Source organism: Loxodonta africana, chromosome 7 (genome assembly GCF_030014295.1).
Source record: "Loxodonta africana isolate mLoxAfr1 chromosome 7, mLoxAfr1.hap2, whole genome shotgun sequence".
Lineage (NCBI taxonomy): Eukaryota > Metazoa > Chordata > Mammalia > Proboscidea > Elephantidae > Loxodonta > Loxodonta africana.
Window position 1 is genome coordinate 35,448,312 of NC_087348.1, and position 19,147 is coordinate 35,467,458.

The 19,147-nt window shown below is 40.6% G+C and overlaps 1 protein-coding gene across 1 annotated transcript; it reads left to right on the forward strand.

Moving 5' to 3' along the window:
* Nucleotides 1-953: 953 nt before the first annotated feature.
* On the forward strand, nucleotides 954-18,927 carry MTCH2 (mitochondrial carrier 2). The gene is made up of 13 exons (XM_003412236.3): nucleotides 954-1,128; nucleotides 3,702-3,786; nucleotides 4,135-4,241; nucleotides 7,954-7,980; nucleotides 8,174-8,236; nucleotides 9,590-9,647; nucleotides 9,908-9,959; nucleotides 10,392-10,451; nucleotides 11,581-11,674; nucleotides 12,630-12,677; nucleotides 13,413-13,480; nucleotides 14,683-14,758; nucleotides 16,671-18,927. Exons 1-13 carry the CDS (start codon nucleotides 1,042-1,044, stop codon nucleotides 16,755-16,757), a joined length of 912 nt encoding a protein of 303 aa, XP_003412284.1. The 5' UTR covers nucleotides 954-1,041; the 3' UTR covers nucleotides 16,758-18,927.
* The last annotated feature ends 220 nt before the right edge of the window (nucleotides 18,928-19,147 follow it).

Below are 19,147 nucleotides of genomic sequence, written 5' to 3' on the forward strand. Positions count from 1 at the left end.
ATAAAGATGAAAGTCTAGAAAACCCTACTGTCACATACGGTCGTTATGAGTTGGAATCCACTCGAAGGCAACTAACAACAGCCTCTAGCATGCTGGGCAGTCAAGAATTGTTCATTTATGCGATAAAATTTTTTGAGTACCCAGTATGTGCCAAAAAACACATTCCGACTCATAGCGACCCTCTGCGACAGAGTAAAACTGCCTCATAGGGTTTCCAAGGAGCGGTTTGGTGGATTTGAACTGCCGACCTTTCAGATGGCAGCTGATCTCTTAACCACTGCACCACCAGGGCTCCTAATATGTGCTAGTCACTGGAAATGCAACAGTGAACAAAGACTGTCACTGAGTCCTGAACTCACAGACTTACATTCTACTGGAGTGGAAAAACAACGTCAGAGAGTGAAATGTGCTACAGTGCCGGCGTAGGAAATAAGGGGTAGGAAAATTTAGGCAAAGTTGTCAGGGAAAGCGTCTGAGGTGATACTAATTGAATGAATGAATGGCAACCCGCAGATGGATGCATTGTTCTTTCTGAAGTAACTAGATTTTTGTAGGGCGTTAGGCTGTTATCGCTTTGACGCTGAATATCCTTTGGAACTTATGTTGATTAGGCCCAAAGGGCAAGTGCAGAGGCGTAGCATAAGGAAGAATCCCCGAAAATTCTTTTTATTTCTCCGACCCTTCCTCGGCCGCCAGGGTCACACACAAGCCACTGCCACGCCCATTCTCCTTGCGGACGCTTTCGGCCTAAGCATGCGCAAGAGAAACTGTCTTTCCTGGTGGAGGGCACGGATCCCACTATACTGCGCATGTACCGCCCGCCCATGAGCCCCGCCCCGACCCCAGCGCCCGCTCGCGAGCGCCCGCCGTTTCTCTGGGCGGGGCGGTGGGCGGAGACTGGGCGGGCAGGCGCGCACCGGTGCTTGCGTGAGCGCGCGCCGCGGGCCGGCCAGTGAAGCCGGCGGCCCTGGCACGTGATCTGGGACCGGCTCAGTAGCTTGGTGGTTCCGTCGGTCTGTCCATCCGTCCGCGGGTGCCATCATGGCGGACGCGGCCAGTCATATGCTCCTGGGCTCCGGTATCACCATCCTGTCCCAGCCGTTCATGTACGTGAAGGTGCTCATCCAGGTATGAGTCGTCGCCATTCTCTTCCCCGCCCGGCACCCTGTCGGGTCGCCGCTACCCCCAGCGCCTGAGGATCGGGTCCAGCCTTCCCGGGCCTTCAGTCTCCCGAGGTGCCGCACCTTCTCTGCTGCCCCGACCTTCCCCGCAGGGCCAGCGTCCACCGTCCGCGACTCCTCTCGAGGGCCTTCACGAGCTCTCCTCCCCGCCAAGCGGTGAGGCCAGCTCCCTCTCCCATAGCCAACTGCCATCCCGCTCTGCCCGGTGGCTTCCCTGAACTTTGTTGTTTCTTCCCTGATGTTGATTCTGGCTGGTCGCCACTGAGGACTTCCCCACCCTCACCTTTCGCCCCCTCTGAAATTAGCATTCATCTCTTCTCTCCCCGCTCCTCCCCCCGCCAAAAAATCCCAAACGCTAGACGTAGACTATTCATTTGAAGACATTTTAAATTCAAGGGGAAGTTCAAGCCCATAAAGCCAACATTTTATTACCCCCTTCTTGTTTTTTATTTTGGTTTGTTTTTTGCTGCTATTCTGTTCAGAGATTTTAAGACCAGATACCCAGATCAACACAAGAGGCTCATTCAGAAGTAATAATGAAGTGGTTGCTGAGACAAATTTTGGAAGAATCCATCGAGCACTCTCAAGCAACCACCCATGTGGCTCATGACACTGAAAATCATATTTAAGCATAGGTGTTAGTTTCTAATATACTGTAAAATAATTCTTAGATGGTGTTTCATATTCACAGGCTAGTAGGTCAGGTTTTTGCTGATGATAGACTGCCAGGTAGTATTTTCAGTTGCTTTTCTAAATTTTTTCCGTGATGGGCATGTCATTCATTCTTTAAAACTTCATTGAGAGTTGCCATAAATATGTCAGGCGTTGTGCCAGGGAATGGGGCAGTTTTCTTGGAACCTTTGTCCTCAAGGACCTCACAGTCCACCTTTCTGTCAAAAATTCACAGGACACCAGGGAGGGTCACATTTCATATTCTTGAGTTGATGTTAATCCAGATTGTTGCTGATTTGACCTATGTGGATTCAGATTCCATATGGAAAAGGCTGTTCTAAAATAAATTATTTGAATCCAGCACTAAGACTGATTGAAATGTAGTATGTATGGCATCTAAAACAGAGAATTGGCACATTTAGAGCTGGGTAGCATCAGACAACAGCATTTTGCGGGACATCTGGTATGATGCCAATACTTCTCCTGGAGCCAGAATTTTATAGTGACAGAGTTCTTGTCTCAAAACTTGCATATCCCCAATCCTGATTTCACAACATCTATGTGTTGTCAAGTTTGTCAGAGGTTTTGATGAAATTCCCAGGTACCCAGTTTTAAAAACAGTCGCACAGCACTTTCAGACAGCTTAGACAAGTTAATCGAACAAGTTAAGAATCATAGCAATAGAGCCAAAGCTATGTCCAACAGCATCGTTCTCTCGAGCATCCCTTTGGCACTAAAAATCCTGAATATATTCTAGAAATAAAATTATAACCGTGAACTCTAAAATGGCCTTCATTAATTGCTAGTGATAGTCCATCCATTTAACATGAAGTTACGTTGTTGCATTGTTAGGTGCCATCCAGTCAGTTCCCACTCATGGAGACCCTCTGTACAACAGAACAAAACACTGCCCGGTCAGTCCTGTGCCATGCTCACAATTGTTGCTGTGTTTGAGCCCATTGTTGTAGTCACTATCAGTCCATTTCATCTTTTTCACTGATCCTCTACCAAGCATGATGTCCTTCTCCAGAGACACTGGTCCTTCCTGATAACATGTCCAAAGTATATGAGGTGAAGTCTCGCCTTCCTTGCTTCTAAGAAACATTCTGGCTGTACTTATTGCAAAACAGATTTGCTCATTTTTCTGGCAGTCCGTGATATATTCAGTATTCTTCGCCAACTCCATAACGTGAACTTAGTTTGCAATTATTTCACAAATGAATTATCCAGCCCTATCTGCTTTTGCCTCTGAATGTTTTGTTAGCCAAACATGCAGTTGATATTTGAGGATGGCTTAGGGGATGTCTTTTCATTTTGTCCAAAATTTAAAAATGCCCTAAATTTTCTTTAAAAAACATTTTTGAGCCTCCTCAGGAATCTGTAGCTTTCCTAACACAAAGTTCCTTTATTCTGTTTGTACTTTGATATTAGTCTGGCACAGCTACATGGTTCACTTCATAGGACTTGAACCAAGGAAAGTTGGAGTTTATTGAAACCAGTCTTATCATTTGATAAAAAATTGACAAGGATGATACTTCATCATTGCCTTGGAAAATATACACCACATTTTTACCTGTGTTAAAAATGATAACCAAGATTTTGTTCTTTATTCAAGACCTTGCAACCAATGCATTCTTGGGAGTATTGCTTAAAAACCCATTGCCATTGAGTCGACTCCAACTCATGGCAACCCTACAGGACAGAGTAGAACTGCCCCATAGAGTTTCCAGGGAGCACCTGGTGGATTTGAACCGCCAAACTTTTAGTTAGCAACTGAGCTCTTAAGCACTGCACCACCAGAACTCCGGGAATATTGCTTAGTGTTGATATATTTCCTTGTTTTTAAAGGTGGGGTATGAGCCTCTTCCTCCAACAATAGGACGAAATATTTTTGGGCGGCAAGTATGTCAGCTTCCTGGTCTCTTTTCTTATGGTAAGTGTCTTTGATTTATTTGGAATTTGATGACATTGAAGACTATGATAGACAAAAAAAATTCATTGCTGTCGAGTCAATTCCTACACATAGCGACCCTATAGGATAGAGTAGAACTGCCCCATAGGGTTTCCAAGGAGCAGCTGGTGGATTCCATCTGCCAGCCCTTTGGTTAGCAGCTGTTAGCAGCTGAGCTCTTAAGCGCTGCGCCACCAGAGCTCCTTGATAGACAAAGTAGAAAAAAAAAAAAGTAGAATTCTTAAGATGGCAAAGAAGGCATGTTTCCTTGAAATTTCTATGGAATCATTTCTTCCAACTAGAATTTAAATCTCTGACTTGTGTTCTTAGCACAACACATTGCGAGCATCGATGGGAAGCGTGGGTTGTTCACAGGCTTAACTCCACGACTGTGTTCAGGAATCCTTGGAACTGTGGTCCATGGTAAAGTTTTGCAGGTGAGTGGAAAATCAGTCTTCCCGTAGATTTACATAACCTTTATTTACAGTTTGACTAATCAAGAGCAATTCAAAGATTTATTTATAACTTTGGCCATTCTTCCCGCTGAAAAACATTCTCTTGAAATACCCATTCTTAGGTCTTTCCTGGAAGCAAGGGGCATTCTTGCAAATTGATGTAGTTGATTTTGAACTATATAACCTTCCTTTGAACTAGTCATTCTGAGCAGAAATTAAATACATTCGCTTATTTGGTCTCTGAGCGTTTATTTATTTGAAGGAGGAAGGAAGCTCACTAAAACATACCTTTTTTTCCCCCTGCAGTTATTTTCTTCTTATTTCTAGTGTTACCCTAGTAAAATGTTTTCTGTGAAAAACTTACCAAAGTAAACATAAAAGTCAGGATAGTGGTTATTTACAGGGGAGAGAGAGGTACCATGGATGGGGAAGTGGGGTAATACCAATGAATTCTCTTAACCTAGGTTAAGGCTGTTATGAGTATTTGTCTTTTAATCATTTATTATACTGTGCATTCGTATTTTGTACACTATTCTGTATGTGTGTTAGATTTTATAAATTTTAAAGTTAAAAAAAACCCTTACCAATGTAGGTATCAACTACAGGATAGGGGTGACTGTTAGGGAGAAGGGAGGCCTGAGAGGTGAGACTTCAGCTGTATCTGTGCATTTTATTTTAAGAAGGCAAGAGATTTTAAGCAAAAAGGGCGAAACATTAACATTTGTTTAATGTTGGTGGATATATAGGTAAATTTCTTAATTTTTCTGTATGTTTGAGATGTTTCATAGGATGTTTTAGTGACATTTGTTTCTTAGTGATCCTTTTGTTTCCCTGTGTTCTTTTTACTTCAGATGCTAAAGCTCGAAATATAATTTTGATTGTACTGATTTCTCAGTTGTGCCTATTACAATGTATTTGGGAAGTGGTTCTGCAAACAGAATTGCCCTTTGCTATATTATTAATTTTTTTTTTTTATATATATTATAAAGGTGTTATGGATAAGAATTCTGTACCATTTAGAACAGTCCAGGGAAGGTTGTTCTGCATGAGTGTGGTTGGGAATATGACTAATGGATTTTCTAGTTCATTATTCTGTCCCCTAGTGGCACCAAAGGCTATGTTATCCTCTGTGCTATAACTCAAAAAATGTAGGAGTGTATGCTAACAAATTAGATTTTTAACCTTTACCATGTATCAGATGTGAAAAATACCAACTGCTCATTTAAATAGTACTATATACAATCTTCATTGTACTTTTTTTAGGCTTTAATATTTTCCTCAATAATATTTTAACAACTAACGAGCAAATCATACTTTTGCTAAACAATTTCATCATCTAATTGGCTTGTTGTTGTTGGGTGCCGTCAAGTAGGTTCCAACTCATAGCGACCCTAAGTATAACAGAATGAAACACTGCCCGGTCTTGCGCCATCCTCTTGATCATTGTTACGCTTGAGCCCCTTGTTTGTTGTAGGCACTGTGTCAGTCCACCTCATTGAGGGCCTTCCTCTTTTTCACTGACCCCCTGCTTTACCAAGCATGATGTCTTTCTTTAGGGACCGATCCCTCTTGATAACATGTCCAAAGTATGTGAGATGAAGTCTAACAATCCTTGCTTCTAAGGAGCCTTCTGGCTGTACTTCTTCCAAAACAGATTTGTTCGTTCTTTTGGCAGTCCATGATATATTCAATATTCTTCGCCAACACCATAATTCAAAGGCATTGATGATTCTTCTGTCTTCCTTATTCATTGTCTAGCTTTCCCATGTACATGAGGCAATTGAAAACATCCTGGCTTGGGTCAGGCGCACCTTAGGCTTCGAGGTGACATCTTTGCTTTTTAACACTTCAAACAGATACTTTCCAGCAGATTTGCCCGGTGCATTGTGTCATTTGATTTCTTTTAAATTTTCTTCAGCTTTTATTGATTTGAGTAGGTCCGTTTTAGTCAGCTTCTCACATGGAGGCTGTTTCATCCTTCAATCCACCAAGCCACTCCTTGGAAACCCTATGGGGCAGCTCTACTCTGTTCTATAGGGTTGCTATGAGTTGCAGTCAACTCAGTGGCCACGGGTTTGGGTTTTTATTCTTTTTATCATGTTTGTGGGCTGAATGTAGATGCACCCTTCCAGGTGGCCCATGAGTCAGAATGATGGTATCTTAATGGGCGTTGTTTTTGGTGGGTTGATAACTGCTTTTTCTTTTTCAGCCACATCCTACTCTGGGCTCAGTGAAAGTACATTACCGTTACCTGAGTGAGATTTTGGAAACCCAGGTGGTGTAGCGGTTAAGAGTTATGGCTGCTAACCAAAAGGTCAGCAGTTTGAATCCACCAGGCACTCCTTGGAAACTCTGTGGGGCAGCTCTACTCTGTCCTCTAGGGTAGCTATGAGTCCAAATCGACTCGATGGCAACGGGTTTTGTTTACGGGTGTTTAAGTGAGATTTACTTGTGGGAAGGCAGCTGTCATCTACTCAGAGAACTTTGTGTATAGATTTAGAGCACAAATGAAATTACTGCTTGAGACCAAGGTCCATTATGTAAAAGAAAATTAAGGCAAACTTGAGTAAACAGGTACCCTGAATATGGATTTCAGATGTAGCCAAATGAAATATAACAAAGGGTTGGTACCACAGTTAGTATCAGCAGCCACTTCTATAATCAAGAAGAAAAAGCTATTGGGGGTTGAGGAAACTGTTAACCTTTATAAGAGTTCTGTATATCTGAACAAGAATTGAATTAAATCTGTTCAGAATAATGTAGAAGAGATAGGTAGATAATTTTTATTGATGGAGTAAAAAGCAAAGACTGGAAGTGACCACAAATTTTTAAAGAGGTCTGAAACTATTAAAATTAATTCTAGCAAAGGACCTGGAGTTTGACCAAAAGACATTACTTTGCTTAGTCTTTATGTTCTCTTTTGCCTGTGATTTTTTTTTAAAAAACGTAATTTTTTTTTTTGGAGAAGTGTTGTCTGATTTTTTTAATCTGGTATGACTAGGAAATACAACTGGTTATTATGTAATAAAGGAGCTTAATTGTCTGATTCTTTTCATTTCTCTTAGCCTACCTATTTTTAAAATATCCCACAAATATTTCCTCTTCTGGTATGGTCTGGGCTCTGGCTGTGTTCATGTTCTCTCAAGGTTTTTTTTTCCCCTCTTGCTTGTTTTCCAAACAGATGATACAAAAAGAAAAGTGAGGCCGTTTCAGCTGTTCAGACTTAGCACCAATTCACTGTTCTTCTGTACAATGAAGACAAGAATCTTGCCCTAATTTGGTATTGGCCTGGCATTTTCAATGAGAAGAGTAGGAACCCTGGGCCATGTTTTTGTCGGGTCATTTTCTGTTAAACCTGTATGTTTAGCAAATAATATGGTGCTTTTTTTTTTTTTTTTTTTTTGCCATTGTTTTCAAGTAAGCTTTTTCATGCGTATTCGCTTATTGCTCTAGCTGGCCAATATGTTAAATGTAGCAACAAGGCCATCTTTAGAAACACTTATTTCCAGTTGATAATGAGAGAAAAAAAAAAAATATTTTTTTTTTTTTTAAATGAGAAGTAGAAGTTAATTGGAGATTATGGCCAAGAAAAAAAAATTTTTTTTTCTTTCAGCGATTTTACTTTTCTGTCCTCTTTCACATGGCACTCTAATAGCCTTAATCGACCTCTCTTTCCTTTCCCCTTTTTTTGTAGCATTACCAGGACTCTGAGAAGCTTGAGGTATGTTGGAGTTGATTCTGTGTGTGGGCCCTTTCCCCTTGCAAGTTTTTGCTATTTGGTCCTCTTGAGGAGTGGGGCTGTGCAGTCAGTTTCCATTTAATCTCCATGAATATTGGCACATGGGGTGGCCACTAGGTTAATAGTTCTCATTGAAACCATCAAGAGCTCTGTTTTCTTTGATTTGGATTTTCAGGAGTTAGGATCTGGAAATGTACAGAGAGACGGCTCATCTTCCTTTGACCGAGTTATCAAGGAGGTAAGAGATGGATTTGATCCAACGCAATTTCCCTAAATCAGATTGTATGCGGTGTGGCAGTTGTGAATCAGATCACCAGACCTGTGTGCTCAGCATCAGTTCCCAAATGAAATTAAACCTTCACCTTAGTGTGGGCTACACGTGTAAAATAAAGAGAAGCCGTGCTCTCTCTTTGGGATAAAGGCATTTCAGAAAGGGTGACAGTAGAAAACTCATTTGTTCACTCATTTCTTCTTTAAAAAGTGAAAAGGTTTCTACTGAAGTCTTCTAATGGAGTTGAAAACCTCTAGCACAAAAGTATTAAGATAGTGGCCAGACCCATTGCTGGTTAGAGATTATGTGTCCGGAAATGCTTTTATCTTTTATGAGTGAACCTAACTTTGGAATGTTCCTCATCATCCATTTCCCCCCCATCTTCTGCCACTGGAGTTTCTTCATGTCTGACTTCAGATGTCTGACTTTCAAAACCACTCTTTTTATTTCTCAGCCTTTACATTGTCTCATTGTCTCTAATGAGGTCATGATTGCTGCCTTTTAAAAAATATATATTTCAGACTTTACTAAAGGTCTAATACATCAGATGAATCAGCTCTGTTCTCTGAAGTTTTCACGGAGTTTGTCTAAAAGCAGGGATGAGTGCAGTAATAAGCATTTTATATTTTCTTGACTTTAGTTAGCCCCACAGGGTCTTCTCAGAACCACCATTGGAGTGGGCGTGGTCTCTTAACTGACAAATATAGTGTTTAAATGCAAAAATAAATGACATCTAGACCTGCTCCGCTTAGAGCTCCAGGATCCAGCTCCAAGTATTGTAATTTAATTTTCTCTGCTACCTCCTTACAGAGTGCAGAACTAGAGAGATAAACTAGAATAAACCCAGCAGCTCGACAATAAGGCACACTTGTAGGATTGTGGCCACAAACAAATCAGAGCTGCTCTGTTCTCCCTAAGGTGTTGGTTGGCACAGAGTCAGTAGAGCCTGATACTTGACTGGCAACTTAATACTCTAAATACAGGCCTCATGATTCTGTTCCAGCTCTCTGAGGATTTGCTGGTGACCCTCCCTGTTCCTTTGCTTTTGTTTTTCTTATCTGTGAAGTTGAGAAAATAACAGAACCTGCTTTGCAGAGATATTTTGAGAAGTAACTCTAACAGAACAATGAAATCCACCAGTGAAAGGTGTGATCATGTATTATATTGTGTCGCATTCAAGCTGCCGTTCCTGACCCCAGGGCAGGAGTGTTGTGTAGCTCACTTTCTTATTATATACTGCGGTATCAACCCGCATTCCTTCTCACAGGAATTTCGGTGTTAGTTCTTTAGATTTCAGAAGTATGTGTTGATTGTTTCTAGACAACACGAGAGATGATGGCTCGTTCTGCTGCTACCCTGGTCACACATCCCTTCCAAGGTATGTCTGCAGTTGGTGACTACAGTCTGGTTCCTGTCTCTCTTTTACACCTTGGTTTCTCTTGACCTCTTAGATAGGTTGGCATGGGAATTCACTAAAGTGCCTTTCCTGCATGTTTTTTGTTTGCTTGCTTATCTTTGCTTTTGACCAATTTATCCAGATAACAAAGTGTCTTTAGGTGCAAAAAACTTTCTTTTTTCCCCAGGGCTATCAAAATGTATGTCAACATAGTTTTAAAAATCTTTCTCTGTGTTCTGCAGTGATTGCTCTGAGATCGATGGTACAGTTCATTGGCAGAGAATCCAAATATTGGTAAGTGCTTTTGTTTTTAAGTATTCAAGATCTGTTGAAGCCAAATTAATAGAATACTATTTTGCATTTGTACAATGCCTTAGAGTTTACAGAACAAATTCATATATCTGAAATCATTTTGATCCTCACAAAAAAACAGTAAAATAGAAGAAAATGGGCTTGGGCAGACTTGGGAGCCTACCAGTCATCTCAAAGTAAGCTGCAAAGACACCAAAGCCAAGATTCACCAGGACTCCAGGCGATTGCATGCTTACGTCATAGCACCTTCATTTCTTTCTTCAGATTCAACTCTGTTTGCAGAGTGAGGGGGTGTTAGAAAAGTAAGGGAGGGGGATATAAATTTGACCTTGTCAAAAATGATCATTGAAATTATTTTTTTCACATCTTCATAATAATTTTCATGTATTTCACCTGTCCTTCTTGTGCACTCAGCGGACTTTGTGACTCCATAGTAACCATCTATCGAGAAGAGGGCGTACTCGGATTTTTTGCGTGAGTAAATGTTAACTTGTGTGTGTGTGATTTTTGTGTGAGCAGAAAGTTTTAATAAAAGTAAGGGCAGTGAGTCTTTGTTTAATTCTTTTGGGCAGATGTGCTATTCTATGCATAACTCTTTCCATTTAAGCTGTCTTGCTCTGAAGATTACAGACCTTTGCTTCTGGGGATTTTTAAAGCATTTGAAATGAGTGGTTTGTTTGTTTTTTAACAAATAAATTCCCCCCACTTCCCAATTATATTCAGAAAATGAGGAAAATTAGTTTTTTTAAAAAATGGAAAAATCTTTTAACATGTATTTTCTTTATCCTGAGAAAGAAGTTTGCATAGTTATATTAAATTCTTTCTGATTCACTTTGGAAGAACTTAGGCTACTACCCTCATTCTTTGATTAACAACAGAAACTTTGTATTATTAACTAAATGGGCATTTAAAAATTTTCAGAGTGTTTCCACCTACTTGATTTTATTTGATTATCATAAATATTCTCTGAGATAGGCAGGACAGCTATTATTCTCATCTTATAGATTAAAAAAATACTGACGCTCAGGAAGTTCACTTGTGACTGGTCTTGCAGCTGATAAATGATGGTGCTGGCATGTGAGCCCTGGCCTTCAGTCCTTGGGATAGTGTTCCTCCCACTGTTCCATGTTGCCTCACCTAGGCCACTCAGGCCCTGGAAACATGTCCTTTGATGTCTCAGCTATTTCTGTGTTTGGGCTATTGCCATTTTGTAATTGTTCTCATCTTTTGCCCTGCCAAATATGAATATCAACTAGTTCAGCAAAAACCATGTTTAAGTCTCTCCTCCAAAGTACCTGGCAAATTTTTGGCTTTTTCCATGTAATTACTAATAGTAAGGTGAGCCATTGGCCGTAGTTCAGAGGGAGAGAGCTGACCTGCATTTTAAAAATGGGAACAAAATTCATTAGAGATGAGCCTCAGGTGTAGCTCTAATAACTAGAACAAAACTAGGTAAGAGGGCCAGATTCTGGTACTCAGAGTCTTTTCAGTTCTCTATAGCATTTTGCTATCTAATTCTTTGAGAAGTGTTTATACTGAGTGAATTATCTTTTTACTGATCACAGTCCTTGGTTCTTCTTATTTTTATTGTTTCTTCACGTAGGGGTCTTATTCCTCGCCTCCTAGGGGACATCATTTCCTTGTGGCTCTGTAACTCACTGGCCTACCTCGTCAATACCTATGCACTGGACAGTGGGGTAGGTATGACTTTGATGAGCTGCACTGGTGCTGGCATTATTGTATTCAGCTGGCTGCTACGTTAGCTTCAAAGCAAGATGACAGTCTTCTATGCTCCAGACACACATTATTTGCCTAAAATTCATCAGTTGAGTTTTCAAAGGCTCATGGAATGATCCATGTTGTTTACTGTAGAGACACGCACCTAAAGAGTCATTACCTGGGTGTGCAGAGTAAGCCAGAGAGATTTAGCCCTGCCGCAAGGAGATCACTTCTTTATTGGTATCTAATTTTGGCGGTTAGCATCAAGCAGAGGAACAGTTTTATGGTGTATCTAGGGGTTTTCATCCAGCCTAGAGTGTGAAGGGGACTCCTGTGTTGGGTTTTCTAGAAACCTTAGCTTGGGCGGTTTTGAGAATCAGCCTTTCCTAGAATTGATGTTTCCCCTGCCTCCACAATTGTGGGACGCCTTTGTATACAGGCAGCCCCATAGCGTGGTAGGAAATAGAACACACCAAACATTATGACTAAATCCATGTTGTGCACTTCTTGAGTGTGGAGAATGATCTTCTCCACAGTATCTGGATCCAAGCTAGGTAGCTAGGTGGTGAATTGTCCTGTATACTGTAAATACACTGTAAATACAGTTTTCTGGGGACTGTATTTCCAGGACATGGGAAAAGGTTACCACTCTTATTTTCTTTTGTCTTTGAAATCCTGAGATTTACCACATTTGGTCGTTAACCATCTTAGCCTAATGTGAATTTGTCTGTTAATGTTGAATCACAGTGATGATTTTGACCACTGCCCTTTTATGCTCATAATTCATATTTTATGTTTTTATCATCAGAATTCATTTTAAAGCTGTCAGACCAATACTTTAGGTATAGACTATATTGATATTGGTGGGGACAACTAACTGTTAACATGATCTTGTTTTCACTTCTTCTCATAAAGGTCTTCTGCCTGTTTTAGGTTTCCACCATGAGTGAAATGAAGAGTTATTCCCAAGCTGTCACAGGAGTGAGTTTTCTTAATCCTTTTAATCTTCTAGGAATAGTTGTGGGTTGTTTTTGTTTGTTTTTTATTATTATTAATCTGGCCTGTGTCAGCACCGCTTTAAAGTATCCAGATGTCTTGCTGGAAAGTCTCCCTAAAATTAGTTAATGTCTGTCAGAGGTAAGAACGCCCCCAAGTTCCTCTTCTCACTACTGAGTCACAGTAATAACAGCTCATGTGGTTTGGTACTTATTGCTTTCAAAGGGGGTGCTGTTCCTACATAAGAGAACTTCACCCTAGTTAAAGAATCTTCACCATAAAGATGGAGTCTTCGAATAGTTGAGTTTTAAAGTGGTTTCCATCATCTTTCAAAAGAGGCTTGGGTTTTCTTATTTTCTTCAGGGGTGTTTTGAAATGCTTCATTGTGTTTAGTTGTGTTTACTTCTTCTCCAAAATAATGTAGTTCGGTTTTATTTGACTAAGGACCCAGTCACGGGATAAGAGAAGTTTTCCGGCCTTTTGCTGGAATGTTGACTGTGCTGGTATGTTAAGAGGAAGAAGCCTCTCCAAGCTCAAAAATGTATAATTTAGCCTTTCCTGGGACCCTGAGAGAACTAACCAGTGTTGGAGTGTCTGACCACAGTGGCACGCAGCACTAGGACTTTAAGAGGGGGGAAAGAACAGAGTAAATAGAACTAGGAATTATCTGATAACTTAGCCGTCTTTTTTTTGTTTGTTTTTTTTTTAACCACTTTATAGTTTTTTGCCAGCATGTTGACCTATCCTTTTGTGCTTGTGTCTAATCTTATGGCTGTCAACAACTGTGGGTAAGTGCCTTGTGTTTTTCCTCCTGGTGGTTGGTTGCCTAATTGCCTGACTGATAGCAGTCCTGGTAGAAGTCTGGGGGAGAAAACTACAGTAGATGCTACTACTAGATTTCCTGTTTGTTTTTTTTCTGTCTATACTCCCCATGCAGCAATAACATCAGTTTATATTTAGAAGCAGCCACCTCAGATCCTTTTTTGGAATAGAGAAGGGCATAAATAGACAATATTTCTCAAGTACTTATAAATAGTATGTACTTGCCAGTGGTATAGGCCCTATCCTCAAAAAGGCAAAATAATTAGCGAATTATTCTATTTTCACATCTTTTTTTAAAAAAATCTTTACCTGTTTTTTCATGAAAGCTACAATAGCTATGTCAGGGACTGAAGGACAGCCTATACCTGTTATCCCTAGAGGGTTTCATGGAGAAAGTGAGTTTTGTAAAAAGAGAAGAAATTTGGTCTGTGGGGAGTTTGTCAGCCTTTCACTGTATTGGCTGGCAAGGGCGAGTGGCAGTGGGCTCTGTTGATATCCAGCTTCTCAGTGCCAAGTGACCTCCCCAAGTGGAATAGTAGTTTTGCCTCTTGATACAGTTCAGAACTCTGTTCCAGTACAGTCCCTCCACAGCAGACCTTTAGACATGTCGTCGTTTTCAAGCAGGATATCAAATAGATAGCTGGGGAGCAGAGTTCCACTATCACATTACATTCTGTTTGTGATTCATAGAACAGCTGCCACGTATTAGCCCGGCACCTGCTTGAAGGATGAGTTAGATTTATTATTATTCCTCACAGTTTTTTCAGAGGAAGTGATTTATGGGTTATATCTAAACAGTCACCACTGTTTAGATCTGTTGTCATATTTAGGTTTTTTGTGAACTCCAATTAGTGTTTAAATCCCCTTTCTCTGTTCTTTAGTCCTATAATTACTTTGTTCTAGAGTTTCATTTGTCCCCAAGTGAAAAACCTAGATGTTTTAGAAAATACATAAGTGATTGAAGTTTCTGTTCATTGATTTGAAGCCTAACTATGTGGGGGGAGCGTCCTTTTGTGATGCTCAGTCTTTCCCCTGCTCTAGTATGATTTGTTTCATTAGAATGAAAATTACCTCTCGGGGAGCCTTCTAGGTAGCAGAATATTTTGACAACCATTTCTGAAACTCTTGAGAGAATGTTTTGAGTAGCTAATCTTTTTTCCTATTTCAGCCTTGCAGGTGGATCCCCTCCTTACTCCCCTGTATATACTTCTTGGATAGATTGTTGGTGCATACTACAGAAAGAGGTATTTCTCTCTCTCGCTTTGTCTGCTTTTGTTTTTGCTTGTTTTCTTAATGTCGCTGGAATCCCAGGTTAATTCTCGTGGCTCAGCCTTTAGCTGCCAATTCCTGCACCCTTTACAATGCTTCATATATCTCTCTCTGGCATGCTAGTAAAATGTGATGCTTAGAAATCAGCAGGGGTAATGAAGTAAGAACCGTAGATGTGACCTAGAAGCCATTGGAGTCACCACATTCAAGTTGCATTAGGGTCTGGGCAGACAGTTGTCCTGGTCGTTAAAATTGATGGTCTTGATTTCAGACTCTTTGTTTTTTTTTTTTTTTTTTCCAACCTCCCCTTTTTTTTACCTCCTCAGAATCTCCTTATGTATTCAAATGTTTCCACACAATGTCAGTGAGGAAACTGGGAAATAAGTTGTTTATTATTTGTCACAGTAGTATTGGTAGAGCTGGTCTCTTACTTCTAGGCTATTGTTAGTGGATGATTTTGTCCAGACTCCAATTTATTACAAAAGCCAGAACCTGGGTAAGGTAGAAACCTGTCAGAGAAGGAAAACTCTAGTATCTTCCACTAAGAGAGAACGATAGAAAAATGGTAAGACTGCATCTTGCCAAAGGTAGAAAACTTGCAAGACCTGGAAAAATAAGGCAGTCCCCTCGAATTCCGGCTCTCGCAGTTTTCACTGTATTTGTTATTGCTATGAGGTATGTCATCTGCAACCAGAAGGTCTTGATCAGTCTCAGTAAAGCTTTATTAGGGCTAGAATAATGGATGGGCTGTGAGCTAAATTTAGCATGGCATCACTTAAACAGACCATCAGTTTAAAGCTGTTTTTGAGTGGAAAGCACTTTTTAAAGAATTGCGGAAGAAAGTATAAAAAAGCTCTTTGTTACATTATTTTACAGCACTGGTGATGCATATGAGAAAGGCCTTTGTTCACAGAGCCCAGGCTTTAGCAGCCTGAACTGTGAATGAAAAGGCCTGAGTGCCGCTGGGCTGCTTTTGCTCAGCGTGTATGCCCAGCAGGCCCCGCTGCGAATCCAGGCTAGAACACTGGGATGATTTCAGCGTAGTCCTGATGCCAGCGTTTCGGGTTTCATTCTGAGTTTTATACCCTGTACTAGATAAGCTCCTGCTGTGATCCCCATTTAAAAGGAAAAATGGCCGTTATTTCCCTACTTTCTATTAGGGTATCAACACACCACCCCTAGGGAACAGTTGGTCCTGGAAGCACTTAAGACAACAGCAAATCTCGACTGGCCATTTAGTACATGGCAGGTATCATGCTAAGAGCTGTCTGTGTATCAGCTCATGTAATCCTCAAACAACCAAATGAGGCTAGGTACCATTATTTGTCATCCCCATTTTCTCTATGAAGAAACTAACTTAGAGCAGTTAAAGTAACTCCAAGTACGTAACCCAGGGTCACACAGTCTGTATTTGGGAGAGCTGGGATTTGTTCTCAGGCTGTCTGACTTCTGAGTCCACTGAGTTAAGCTCACGTTATTTTATTTATAAGATTTTTATAAGTACCCCTTCGAGACCTGGCCATTTCATTAAAAAATAAATAAAAGCTAGCCATTACTGAGTGTTAGGCCCTGTCCCAAGCACTTTACATATACTGACTCACTTGATAACCCAGCTAGCAAGTGGCAGAGCCACAGTCCAAACTGGACATTCTGTCTAAGTAAGGAATTCTTGCCTTATCCATGAAGCCGAATTGTAGTTTTTAGTGCCAGAGAGCTCAGCCTGAGTCAGAGAATACAAGTTCCTTCTCTGTGGTGTTGGCCCCAGTTTTGTCCTGATGATTTTAGTCGCGTCTCCCAGAGACATAGCCAGTTGAATCTCACTCTGCTGATTTGGATTGGCTGACCTCTTCTTCACGCTGTGCTTTATTTGTGTTTATTTTTTTCCAGGGAAATATGAGCCGAGGAAATAGCTTGTTTTTCCGGAAGGTCCCCTTTGGGAAGACTTATTGTTGTGACCTGAGAATGTTAATTTGAAGATGTGGGGCAGGGACAGTGACATTTCTGTAGTCCCAGATGCACAGAATTATGGGAGAGAATGTTGATTTCTATACAGTGTGGCGCGCTTTTTTAATAATCATTTAATCTTGGGAAAATGGAGGTGTTTGGTGTCTGCCTTTTTTGTTCTTTTTCCCACGCAGAGAATTTACCACTGAGATTCCCCCCTGTAGTTATTCTGAAGCATGACCTTTTTGCTTCAGACTCTTAAACAGAAAAAAAAAAAGTTTCATTTCCCTAAGTGGTACAGGCAAAGTTGTCATGTGATTTTAGTTTCAATTTAAGATTTTGAAAAATGAAGAGTAGAAACCCAAGAAGAAATAGAAATAATTCTGTAAAACCTAAGAAAACTAATAAGGCAAACTACTTAAGAGGTTATGAGTTCCCATGTCTTGAGCAGACCCTAGAAAGAGTCGATGCTCCCACGGAGTCTGCCTCGTGTTAGATGCTCCCATTTGATTACCCCTGTCTCTTCTACTTCAAGAAGGGACAAGAATAGAGAATGCACAAGGTTTGGAAAGTATGATGATTTTTTTTTCCAAAAGAAGTTCTTGTTTTCATATCAAATATGAAAAGTAAATACTACAGTAGTTGCCCCTTTCTCTCAGAGCTATGTCTTTGCCAGTCCCTGAATTACATCATTACACAGTTCTGATTGTATATAATTGTTTTCTCTAGCTTTTTGTTTTTGTTTTCTTTTTGTTGTCACGGAAGGTAAGTAGTTTGTTTTTTATCCTAATAACACCCTTGGAAAGTTTTTGTAACCTCTTTTCTGGTACCGGGGACTGACGTCCACAGGGTCGTTAGGCTGTGGACCACCTTGCATGTCATACCCTCAGCTGGCACGTTAACAAACCTTTATGGGAGGAAAAAATAACTGTAGAAGGAAATAAAATTCACCTCAAGCCTAAAGTTGTTATTTACTCAGGCCTTTTAAAAGCTGGTTCAAGTGCTGTAAAATGAGAAGACGTGGTTTCACGTATTTAAATAATCCCCTGGGACATTGCCAAACGAGTAAGCACTTAATTTGCTGCTTGTCAGACTCCTTAAAGCAGCAGCATTCATAATACTGGGGGAGAGTGAGCATGCAGGGGTCCCCTCCCTCCCCCTGGGCTCAGGAATGCAGCCTGAAGCTCCAGTAGCTCAGCTTGAAATGTCTCTGATATCTCTTACTTTGTCTCAAAAAGTAATGTAAAATTTTGTATTCTATTCAATATTACCGGCATTTGTTTTAATATAAAAATGTTTTGCATTACCTACTTTTTTTCCCAAAAAAATCTTCAAGTAAAGATGACCTAGGAAAATGTGCCATGTTTATGCTGTGGCTTCTGTACACATATACGCCTGCCTGTCCCTGGTTGAGAAGTGTGTCTGACTGTAATACCTAGTCTACCACCAGGGGGCACCCAGGTCTTGGTTTTCCCCTTGTGTTAGTGGAGCAAGTCACCAAGGCCTGGGATTGCTCAAAGTACTAGTCCAGTCATTTTTTTCCAAGTTGTTATACCTCATGGGAGTAACATTCAATAGCACGTGTTATTTTAATCTTACTGCATCCAAGCTTTAGATCCAATAGGAGCCCAATACCTATGGTCCTCTGTAAAATTTAGTTATAGGCTATTAACGTAATCAAAAGTCTGAAGTTTATTCAAAAACAAATTCAGAACTGAAGCCACTCCCAAAGTCCACCTTTCAGCCAAAAAATTACACCTATAAAACAAACAGAGCCCTGGTGGCGCAGTGGTTAAGTATTCAGCTGCTAACCAAAAAGTTGGCAGTTTGAATCTCAACTGCTCCTTGGAAACCCTATGGGGCAGTTGTTTAGGGTTGCTATGAGTCAGAATCAACTCGACAGCAATGGGTTTTATAAAACAATAACACATGAGGAATGTGTTTCTTAGTTCAAGTGTATGAGACCAAATGGGCAACACCTACCCAAGAGCAAAGATGAAAGGGCAGGAAGGGACTGGAAAACTGGATAAATGGACACAGGAAATCCAGGATGGAATGGGGGAGAATGGTGACACATGGCAGGGATTGCAACCAGTGTCACAAAACAATTCATATATAAGTTTTTTAATGAGAAACGAATTTGCACTGTAAACTTCCACCTAAAGTACAATAAAAAAAAAAAAAAAAAGCCCACTAAAAACATCAGCCTCCCTTGGGCTTTATGGAAAAACTGGCTGCTCAGGTCGCAATCAATAAGGCTGTACAGCAAAGCCCAGTTTAAGGTTCTGCAGCACGTAAGGGAGCAAGAAGAGAATTAATGTCATTGGGGGCATTGACTGCCAAGCCCATTGTGTCAGTTTGAGTTCTCATATATCTGGTAGGATAGGTATCCCCATTACAGAAATAAAATGAGACTCAGA

Coding starts and splice junctions, on each gene's coding strand:
- MTCH2 (XM_003412236.3), top strand. CDS start 1,042: ATGGCGGACGCGGCCAGTCATATGCTCCTGGGCTCCGGTATCACCATC. Junction 4,242..7,953: donor TCCATGGTAAAGTTTTGCAG/GTGAGTGGAAAA, acceptor CTTTTTTTGTAG/CATTACCAGGACTCTGAGAA. Junction 7,981..8,173: donor AGGACTCTGAGAAGCTTGAG/GTATGTTGGAGT, acceptor TTGGATTTTCAG/GAGTTAGGATCTGGAAATGT.